The 11,503-nt window shown below is 43.5% G+C and overlaps 2 protein-coding genes across 6 annotated transcripts in view; both read left to right on the top strand.

The window, feature by feature from the left end:
- Positions 1–409: 409 nt before the first annotated feature.
- Positions 410–6,689, top strand: NUDT19 (nudix hydrolase 19). Its single transcript, XM_035116897.3, has 3 exons — positions 410–1,108; positions 3,814–4,021; positions 5,682–6,689. The coding sequence occupies exons 1-3, from the start codon at positions 410–412 to the stop codon at positions 5,915–5,917; spliced, it is 1,143 nt and encodes a 380-aa protein (XP_034972788.3). The 3' UTR covers positions 5,918–6,689.
- Positions 6,690–8,239: 1,550 nt separating this feature from the next.
- The window catches only part of TDRD12 (tudor domain containing 12), a 40,870-nt gene continuing 37,606 nt past the window's right edge, over positions 8,240–11,503 (top strand). For 4 of the 5 annotated variants that reach the window (XM_088671822.1, XM_088671821.1, XM_088671820.1 and 1 more), the window contains exons 1-2: positions 8,240–9,154; positions 11,228–11,317. In XM_088671822.1, coding sequence (XP_088527948.1) covers positions 11,294–11,317 — 24 coding nt within the window. In that variant the 5' untranslated portion in view covers positions 8,240–9,154; positions 11,228–11,293. Of the gene's footprint in view, positions 9,155–11,165; positions 11,318–11,503 lie in introns of those variants that run through there. The other variant, XM_088671819.1, reaches the window with a different exon arrangement.

The following is an 11,503-nucleotide window of genomic DNA, read 5'->3' as shown; positions in this document are numbered from 1 at the left end:
TTTATTACATTTTTATATACCGCTCTTCATCCGAGGATCACAGGGCGGTTTACTGCATAAAAACACAAAATGCGGGACATAATAATTATAATAAAAATGCCACACGCAAACACATTTAGAAGGCCGAAGATCGTTTAACAGTCATGGGGTATTAAAATAACAATACAAATACCAGTAGTTTAAACAACACTAATAGTCATTTCAAAAGCTAGACGCTGTTGCCGGGGGGGGGGGGCGCCGTTCACTTTCCGAACGCCTGCCTGGCAGCCCTGAGGAGACACCGCGCCTCAAAAGGCGAGCCCGCAGGGTGGCGACGGCAACAGGCCCGCCCTGAGGAGGCGGGAGAGGCGGGAACGTGAAGGCACCGGACTCACCCTTCCCGCCAGCCCCGGAGGCCGAGGCGCGCAACATGAGCTGGCGGTTGCGGCACTGGCGGGAGGCGGCGACGCTGCTGCTGGCGGCAGGCGGGCCGGGCGCGTCTCCCCCTCGGACCACGGCGGCGGGCGGCTTCGACTACGAACTGCTCCTGCTGCGGCGGAGCCCGCGGAGCGCCTTCTTGCCCAGCGCCCACGTCTTCCCGGGCGGCGTGGCGGACGCGGCCGACTTCTCGTCCGACTGGCTGCAGCTGTTGCCGGGCGGGCCACGCTGCGGGCTGGGCTCGGTGCGAGGCCCGAGGGCGCCGCTCTTCGCCGCCGAGCGCCCGGAGCTGGGCTCGCCGCTGCCGGGAGACGTGGCCTTCCGCATCTGCGCCATCCGCGAGTCCTTCGAGGAAGCCGGAGTCCTCTTGGTGCTGCCTGGCCCGGTCGCTGATGCCGCTGCCAATGCGGGCCCGGCCCGCCTGCTGCCCGCCGAGCGCCTCCCGCCGGCCTCGGAGCTGGCTGAGTGGCGGCGGCGGGTGCAGCGGCAGCCCAGCACCTTCCTGCAGCTGTGCCGTCACCTGAGCTGTGTGCCCAACATCTGGGCGCTGCGCGAGTGGAGCAACTGGCTGACCCCCGTGGGCCGCGCGGGGCGAGGCGGCCGCCGCTACGACACCGCCTTTTACCTCTGCTGCCTCGGGCAGGCGCCGCCGGTCGCCTCGCACGACGACGGGGAGGTGACGGCCTGCCAGGTGAGCAGGACGGGTACGAAGTGCCGCCACCGCCGCCTGCGGGGCTGGCAGAGCCGAGGGTCCCGAAGGCGCGCCCTCCTCACACGCTCGCTTCAGACATGAGGCGATTTTTGTCATCGTTTTTATTACTACTAGTATTGCTATTTTTCTAGAAAAAAGAGGTGCTGGAACTCACCACGGACGCCTTCCCTTGTTCTCTTATAATGGCGAAGGCGCCCACCTGAGAACTGCCAGAACTGAGTTCCTGTGGCTGGGAAAAAAGGCCTGACAACTACTACTATTGTTGTTATTTATTATTATTAGCCTGATTTTTTTTGGGGGGGGCAAGGTGCGCCATCTTCACATGCACAATTCAGACATGAGAAGATTTATCATATTTATTACTACTATTATTGATTTATATTATTGATTTTTATTAGCCCAGTGGGGGAGAAAAGGTGTGTTGTCCTCACATGTTTGCTTCTGACACCAGGCTGCTGCTATTATTATTATTATTATTATTATTAGTGTGGGGGAGAAAGCATACTGTCTTCGGGCTGGAGGCATTGCATCTACATGAGGGAAACATTTACTTACAGTATTAGATTTTTGATGTTGCTCCACCACAGATGTCAAGACGCTGAACAAGATTCCCTCTTTATCCCCATTGTCCATTTTATCCTCACAACGACCCTGTGAGGTCTGCTAGGCTAGGAGATGGTTACTAACCAGTGGCCACTAGCCAGGAGAGTGCCAGTAAATTGAATGCCAGTTGCTGGAAGCCACAAGAGTGGAGAGTGCTCTTGTGCTCAGGTCCTGCTTTGGGGCTTCCCGTTAGGGACATCTCCTCAGCCGCTGTGAGAATAGGAGGCTGGACTCTGGATGGGCCCCCTTAGGCAGGTTAGGCTAAGGGATGCTTACTAGTCAGTGGCCACTAGCCATGAGGGTGGCAGTTTGCCTCTGGATACCAGGTGTCAGGAAGCAAAGGGCTATTGTGGTCATGTGCTGCTTCTTGTGGCTTTTTCATTGGTATCTGGTTGGCCTCTGCAGGGACATAATCTTGGGGTCAGATAAGCCTCTGCCTGATACAGCAGAACTCTCCTTCTTTGGACTAGCCCAAGATCACTCAGCAAGCTTCATAGCTGGTGGGAAGCTTGAACCCAGATCTTCCCAATCCTGCTCTCTAAATAGCACCCTGCTGGCTCCCTGGCATCAGCATTCCCTTATCTCAGCTCACATAAAATTGGCATTCTCTTCTTTAGGCTGCAAGTCTCAGCATGCTTACCAGAATGCAAGACCTGCATAGCACAATGCGATTTATGCTCGGTCAAACAGTGATGAACATGTTCACAGTCTGAGCCCAGAGACTGGCAACAAGTTATGGAGAATGACCTTGGCCCACATCGCTTAAGACTACACCCTTCTGGTGTGTCCCGTGTAGGATGGGCAGAATGCCAGGTTCAAGTCCTTGCTGAGCCCTGAAGCTCAGTAGGTGACCTTGGGCCAATCCTTGCATGTTTGGGGCAAATAGCAGCTAGAGAATGAATACTTTTTAGCAAGAAACAATCAAGGAGCCTTGATCTAGATCAGGAGAAAGTTTCAAATTTTGTCTTCCTGGCTTTTATTTCTTACTAATGCTGTGGATGGGTGACACCTGTCTTGAGAGCAGTACGTGAAAAGGATCTAGGAGTCTTGGTAGACCACAAACTTGACATGAGTCAACAGTGTGATGCATCAGCTAAAACCAATGCAATTCTGGGCTGCATCAATAGGAGTATAGCATCTAGATCAAGGGAAGTAATAGTACCACTGTATTCTGCTCTGGTCAGACCTCACCTGAAAGTACTGTGTCCAGTTCTGGGCACCACAGTTCAAGAAGGATACTGACAAGCTGGAATGTGTCCAGAGAAGGGCAACCAAAATGGTCAAAGGCCTGGAAACGATGCCTTATGAGGAACAGCTTAGGGAGCTGGGTATGTTTAGCCCGGAGAAGAGAAGGTTATGGGGTGATATGATAGCCATGTTCAAATATATAAAAGGATGTCATATAGAGGGAGAAAGGTTGTTTTCTGCTGCTCCAGAGAAGCGGACACGGAGCAATGGATTCAAACTACAAGAAAGAAGATTCCACCTAAACATTAGGAAGAACTTCCTGACAGTAAGAGCTGTTCGACAGTGGAATTTCTTGCCAAGGAGTGTGGTGGAGTCTCCTTCTTGGAGGTCTTTAAGCAGAGGCTTGACAGCCATATGTCAGGAATGCTTTGGTGGTGTTTCCTGCTTGGCAGGGGGGTGGACTGGATGGCCCTTGTAGTCTCTTCTAACTCTATGATTCTATGTACCGGTAATAGAAGCAACCGGTTTTAAGCATTTTTTGAAGAAGCACAAAAAAATATGTTTTGTTTGGCTTTTGGTCTGACCTACCTCATAAGATTGTTGTGAGGGTAGTAATGGGGTGTGGAAACTGCTGCCTTGAGCTTTTTGGAAGAAAGATGAGATCAAGCTGGAAAATCCATAGTGCAGCCTAAATATCTTCTGCCCCTAAATATATTCTGACTGCTCCTTTGCTTTCCCATAGACCTGAAGGCACAGACATCACAACTATTTGAGCATTTAGAATTGCTACAAAATTATATTTTAGTGCAGAAATGATTCAGGTGATTCAGAATATTCCTTTCAATGGGAATTCACAAACTATGGAGATCAGCTTATTCCTCATTCTTTTTCAGTGGTCAACGCCCTTAGAAGCTGTTGAACTCTTTAAGTCCCAAGACATCTCGATAGCACCACCTCAGTTTTATGAATTCTGCAGACTCTGCAATTTCACATCACTTCATGATCTGCATAGGTTTGCCTCTGAACGAGCCTTAGAAGGATGTGCGCGTTGGATGCCTGTTCTGATGATTGCTTCAGATGGCCATATGCAGATTTTACCAGGTAGATGAAAATGGCATTTGGATTACTGGTAGTTATTTTAACAATGAAAAGTTTATTTTCATTCTTTGGGAAGAACAAGTACTTTCAAATTCCAGTGCATCTTATTAGGATGGTGTTTTGAAGAAGAATTGATTTATTTACAATTTCCCAATAAGGGATGTCTATTCTGAATTGTCTGGTATTATCCACTAGTGTAATCTGTGGGTCTTGTCTATTATTAGGCTTAATGTTTGCTTCTTGAATGATGTTATAAATATTTCTATGTAATTCTGTGCATCTTTTCTCATTAGTGTGTGCTACTTTGTTCAGTAGGGTTAACAGTACTTCCAAATAAGTGTGCATAGGGTTGCAGCCTTACTGTGCAATCCTTTGCATGTCAGTTAATTGCAGTTAGAATAGAGCTGTTGCACACTTCTGCACGACTAAGAAGTATAAGCAAAAAGGAACCTTGATAGAGATAGACAGGGTTACATGCATGGTCACAACACTGCTGAACCAAAAACAGAAAATTGACAATATTACTTGTCTTAGGGTTTGCCAGCTATAAACTGGAGATGAATAATATACATTTATATTCCCCAGTAAAGCAAAGAGGCAGTTCTGGTTTCTCCTGATACTCCCCTCATCCAGTCTTTTTGTTTACCTGCTTATCTTGTAGGCATGATCTAAATACACACAAGGCATCCACTTTACTGAAGCTAAGCATCTCTGTAACCCTGCAGATACTCTATCAAGGTTCCTTTTTGCATATACTTCTTAGTCATGCAGAACTGTGCAACGGCTCTATTCTAACTGCAATTCAGGCAAACCAGGATTTTGGTTTCTTTGAATTAACTGTACTTAGAATAAACATGATTTCCCATTTTATAGGAAAGTGTTTTCTTCAAAACCATGGCCAGAAGCACCAAATTTCTTTTCTTCATCAATAGAGAGGATAGAATAGCCTAAGGCTACCTATCCTAGTACAGTGGTACCTCGGTTTATGAACACAATTGGTTCCGGAAGTCTGTTCATAAACTGAAGCGTTCATAAACTGAAGTGAACTTTCCCATTGAAAGTAATGGAAAGTGGATTAATCCGTTCCAGGCGGGTCTGTGGAGCACTCAACCTGAAGCGTACTTAACCCGAAGCATGGGTGTAATTGGTTCCGGAAGTCTGTTCATAAACTGAAGCGTTCATAAACTGAAGCGTTCATAAACTGAAGCGAACTTTCCCATTGAAAGTAATGGAAAGTGAATTAATCCGTTCCAGATGGGTCCGTGGCATTCGTAAACCGAAAATTCGTAAACCGAGGTGTTCGTAAACCGAGGTTCCACTGTAATTGTAACTCTCAGTATAGCATTATGTCTGAACTGAGCATATTTGTATGTGCAGGCTGGGCCTTAAAGCTCTTCTTTCCCTATAAATTCATTGTTCATGATATATTCCTTGGCACAGATAGAACAAGAACCACTTTATTAGTTCATTGGAATACTTGATTACTTGCATTCTTGTATGTCAAGAGAACCTTTATGAAAAATACTGTCACAAAACCAGTTTTGAATCTTACCAATCCATTCAACAGCAAAATAGCTAAAAAATCTCTAGAAGTACCTAAAATGAAGTTCACTGAAATACTGAATATTACATAAAAATTTAAGTTATACATAATGTTTTTTAGGTGATGAGCTATATCCAGAAGATCCCGATTTTACAGGAGAAAGAAAACCAGTGTTGATGACAGATAAAAAGATTGAAGATATAATGAAAGGCGCCAGTAGACTTCACCGAATAGTGACACAAGACCATAATAATGTAAATATCTATGTGAATATCCAGCCCAAATATAAACACATCAATCCAATAACAATGGACTTTAAAAGGGGAAACAATGCAGATTGCAATAGTAAATTATAGTATTTTTAAAATAGTTTACATATTTTTATATCTACCAACGCAATGGCAGTTCCTGAATAAGCTGTCCTGGGAGCTTCACATCTTGATAAGCAACATGTATTTCAAACATAGCTGGAATTAATACATTCTTGTGCCACTTTATCTACATGCCACAAGCCTTATATGAATGATTTAGGCTTTCATTTGTGTACCACAGTAATTATTTCCTTGGCTAAAATTTTGTGCAAATGTGCCAATTCTGGGGTGGACATCTGTCCGCTAAGAACTTGACCTTAATCTACACATTTATGGATTTAAGGCCCTGAAGAGGCAGTGGAGCAATAGTTACCCATGGCTACCATAGGCCATTTGTCAGTATTGGGATAAACTGTTCCTTTTTCAATATAATTCAGTATCTTGAACTATTCTGCTTTTCTCATTAAAATGTGGAGACGCTATGGAAGTTTACTCAGAAGTGAAGCTCCCTATTTAGCTGGGATTCAAAATGACAGTTTAGGATTGCAGCCTTACATGAGCATAGGTTCTGTAAATTCAATCAATAATGATTATTTTTAAAACATTCAGAAGCTCTGCTTTTGGAAGGCACTTTTCTAGACACACTAATTTGCTAGTGCTGTCTAACAGCAGTAGAATTAATTCCATTGTATGGTTGGGTTTTCAGTTCTTATATTTCAGAATGTCAACTGATGTGCATTTAAATTAGCATTAAAATGTCAAATTGTAATTTATTCTTAGAATTTGTTTTAAAAATAAATATTTATTTTTAGCAACATTGCTTTGGCTGTTTTCATCGTTGCTAAGATATACTGAGCCGTTACACATCTTGTTTTCTTTAAAATTAAGAAGATGCCCTATTAATAGTTTGTGTCAGGAGCTTTCTTATTTTTTAAAAAAACATAAAGTTAAAAGTTGAAATTAAAGCCCTCCTGTTACATTTCACATGTGTCCAAACTGGAGCTTTTGAGCTGTGTCTGGCTCCTAACTAGTTTGAGGAATGAATAGAAAACTACTGAAAAAGTGTCCTCCATGTGTGCCGGTTACAAGGGGACCTTGGGTTTCCTCCATCCCATCTTCCAGCTGGAATTAAGAAACTTGAGATTTGATGCAGCGTAAGGGGAGGAAGTAACACAGACCAAGAGAAATGTCTGTCTCTTTAGTTTTATGTTTTGGGTGTTGGAATAGCTAAGCAAAAGATAACAAACTGCATCCAAAGCAGTTTTGCACAAATTGTCTTGCTTTGTCTCTGTTGTACAAGAGGTATTACACAGAAGATTTATTGAACCATCTATATTTAATGTTCCAAGACATCACTGTGTATATAGGTTTGTGTTTTTTAAAGAGAAACTATTTGCCAATCACACAGAAATATTCATTAGGCTTAACTGAACCCTCTGACTATGCAGTATCTCTTAGAATGCTATTATATTAGCCGTATTTCAGGTTTGGTTTAAATATTTCACATCTGTTGTCAATACCAGATATCACAAATAATATCAGTCAGTGTCCAGCCAGCTCTTGCTCTCAGAATGTCTTCTTAAAAAAAAAACCAAGCTCTCAGATCTCTTTGCAGCTGACGCATGACCATGGGAGTTACATTACAGAAATAGTACAGTATATAAAGTCATATTTGTATAGTCGGATCCATGGGCATAACCAGGAATTTTGTTGGGGGGGGGGCAGAACTTCAGATTTGTATTGGTTTGTATTGATTTAGGGGGGCAACCCCCCTGCTTCCCTTGGTTACACCCATGGCAAGATCAACTGCTTGGAACTTAGGACTTGCCCCCCAAGAAAGGCAGAGAGCTAGCTGCTCTGTGTTGAGACAGGGGTCTCCAAACAGCTCGACACTAGCAAACTACTCCCCCCCCAAAAAAAAGAAATTGTGGGGAGTCACGTGCTTTAGATGTGCACTAAGTGCGCCTTAAATGTATGATGAAGATCTGCATTAAGTTTATTTGGTGTCAATACAGTTTGTTCCCTCACTTATACCTCTCTTAACAGGCTCCAAGTGGGGAGGCAGGAGGGAGGCAAAACCTAAAAGTATATATTTTGTTTCTCCACCATGCACCCTGGAGGCTGAGCAAAAGCGGACATGCCTGATGATGGAGAATAATTTAAGATGTTTTACACATGGACACATTAGTACAGCACAGCACCATACATTTAAAGTACTGTACTGTTCTTTGACCAGCCATGATTTCCTGCAAAGAATTGTGGGAGGTGTACTTGATAAGGATGCAGAGTATTGTTAGCAGGGACGGTCGATTCCATCCCTCTTATAATGGAGTTGTTTGTTACCAAACAACTTCTTCATTATAAGAGGGATGGAATCCCTTTTAAATACAGTACTATTATTGTGAGTGGATAGTGTGTGCATGTGGATGTCTGTATATAAATAGACATACACATTCATTTTTCCCTTGATTACAGTATTAACAGGGTTTTTTAATTAAAAAAGCACCAATTGGACAAAAATTTGGTGTTCGTGTACACACAGACATACACACGCACAATTTCTCCGCCAGATCAGTTTGCTTTAAAAATGTTAATTGTTGAGATGGAAGAAGATAAAGACCAGAGAAGAATGGCAGATTAGCTTGATGGATTATGCCGAATTGGCAAAAATGACGGGAAGAATCAGAAATCAGGAAGACCAAAAATTTTCATAAGGAATGAGGAAAATTTCTAATTTATCTTAAAAATCATTGTAAACAGTTAAAACTGTTAGCAGGACTGGAATAACACTTGTAGTTCAATGGTGAATCTTGGACACAATGGAGATGTGGTGAATCTTGGACACAATGGAGATGTGGATTATCACAAAAGATGTAGGAGGAAATGATCAACAATAATGATTATCATAAAAGATGTAGGAGGAAATGATCAACAATAGGATCCACAAAGGGGAGGAGGGAAGTCCAGGAAATTCTTTGGAATCTTGTTTGGATATGCGATTGTAAAACTTTGACCTGAAAACCAAATAAACAAACTTTTTTAATGTTAATTGTTCACACTAAAAATTAAGGGTTTTTGTTTTTTTAAAACCGCGACAAAAACAAAATCGGCCGACCGTAGCTGACAAGTGCGCCACTGCTGAGAAGCTGGGAGCGGTATTGAGCATGCGCGCGGCGCCGGCGCCAACGGTTAAACGGTCACTTTGGTTCTGGAGCACGCGGAAAGGAAAAGGAAAGCTAACCGCCGTTAGAATAAGACGGGGAAAGGGCGGGACGAGACGAGGTGAGTTGCGGAGCGGGGCCCGAGGTTTGCATTTGAGGGCGCGGGGAGGTGCGAGCTGTGATAAAGCAGCCGCGGAGACGAGCTATTGGCCGGCCCAGTTGAGCGGACTCCTCTTCCTCAGAGGTGGGGGCAGCTTTCACCCCACCCCACCCCACCGCGTCTGGTGGCGGTTACGTATATTTTAATATACGGATACAGGTAGCTAGGCCACGTGCTCAGTTTATAAGCATCGCAGGTGGCCACCTTCCTCCTCCTTCCCTTCCTTGACACCCTAATTTAGCCTGACTGACTTCCCCGCCTTTATTATTATTTAGCCCAGTGATGGCCAGAGCTGGCCTTCCAGCTGTTTTGGGACTACAACTCCCATCATCCCTAGCTAACAGAACCAGTGGTCAGGGATGAATGGAATTGTAGTCCCAAAACAGCTGGCGGGCTAAGTTTGGCCATCATTGATAGCCTAACTGCTTACCGCCATCGCGCTTTATTATTTTGCCTGGCTTTTTACACCCGAGGGGCGGGGGTTTTTTGGGGGGGGGGTCCTGCCTTATTCCTGTGATTGCAAATTGTTACTAGTTGCTTCCTTCACAAATGTGCCTGAAAGCAACTTGCAACAACAAACAAAAATGTCATTATTTATACTGTACCCTGCCCCAAAAGCACTGTGGTGGTCTGAATGGGCAGCCTATACCCAGAGCCATTATATGAGCAAGGCTGTTCTAATCTCAGTGAAACTTATATTCAGTGATTTATTTTGGAGACTGTGACCTTAAACAGCCATATGTTCTTCGGGCAGTTTCCAGTCCTACTGCCCTTTTTATTGTTTAGGATGGTTTGCTGGTGGAGGGGAGGTTTAATTTATCAACTGGTCTGCTTCATGTTATCCCTCTATAATAAGCAATATTAGGAAGTGCTCATTGGGGTTTTAGCAGGCTTTTTCGATAGTTTTTCAAATTATGCAATTTTACAGATGCGCGCAGTGATTTGTAATGTTACATAACCCCGTGTAAAAGGGGGGTTTCCTCTATAGAGTGGGGGCCCCAGATGCATGTTTGGGCTGAAGGCAGGTCCCAAATCAGACACAGTTGAAGAATACTGTCTTAAGTCGTAAAGAAGCTGACTTCTACCAGCTCAGACTGTTTGTCCATCAAACACAATCTTCAGTACCTGTTCATTACATTTCCTTGTTGCATTCAGAACATCTAAGGACTGCAGGAAATCTCAAATACACCTTTACCCCATCCTAGTAACTACTTTACTATTGTCTAATTTTATTTTAAACATTGGCCACCTTGAGAACTTTGCTTAGTAAGTAGGCAAGCCATCAATACAGTATCATTAAAGCAGTAGTACAGTGGTACCTCGGTTTATGAACACAATTGGTTCTGGAAGTCTGTTCATAAACTGAAGCATTCATAAACTGAAGCAAACTTTCCCATTGAAAGTAATGGAAAGTGGATTAATCCATTCCAGACGGGTCCGCGGAGTACTCAACCTGAAGCGTACTTAACCCGAAGCATAGGTGTAATTGGTTCCGGAAGTCTGTTCATAAACTGAAGCGTTCATAAACTGAAGCGAACTTTCCCATTGAAAGTAATGGAAAGTAAATTAATCCGTTCCAGATGGGTCCGCGGCGTTCATAAACCGAAAATTCGTAAACCGAGGTGTTCATAAACCGAGGTTCCACTGTATATATTCTTGCTACCTTTCCCTTTCTTCAGGGAAAGCAGGGCAGTGGACCGGGGTGATCCTCAACATGTTTTATGCTTATAATAACTGTATAAAGTAGATTAAGCTGTCTGTATTCCTTGCTCCAGAGAAAGCTGGCAAAGAGAAGCCTTTACTGCCCGGTTGGTTGGTTGGTTGGCCTGTTTGTTTGTTTGTTCAATTGATTGCACACCTAGGTTCAACTTCTAGGGGAGTTGGAGCTATATTAGTTATTGGGCCACTGCATTTCTAAAAGGAAGAAAAGCACCTGGACTGTGGCCTGGTTTTTCTCAGGTTGAAAGTTACTTTTAAAAGAATGTCATTATGTAAAAGCAGTTTAAATGCTTCTTCCTTTGTTGTATTTTTCAGAGGTATAGATAAAGCGTGTGAATCTCTTTGATGTACAGTAATTGAAAAAGTAATTGAAGAAAGAAAATGTTTGAAGTGTTTATATTGAAGGTATTGTGGCTTTTTGACAAGTTTTAGCATATGAATGTTCATTTTGATGCTGTACTGTTTTTAATATTTGGTTGGAAGCCGCCCAGAGTGGCTGGGGAAACCCAGCCAGATGGGCGGGGTATAAATAATAAATTATTATTATTATTATTATTATATTTCTGAGCATAAACCTTGCAGTGTTTTCAT

The sequence above is a fragment of the Zootoca vivipara genome, chromosome 6, assembly GCF_965207765.1.
Source record: "Zootoca vivipara chromosome 6, rZooViv2.hap1.1, whole genome shotgun sequence".
NCBI classification, from domain to species: Eukaryota; Metazoa; Chordata; class Lepidosauria; order Squamata; family Lacertidae; genus Zootoca; species Zootoca vivipara.
Note: the sequence above shows the minus strand (reverse complement) of the source record. Positions and strands in the feature narration are given on the sequence as shown.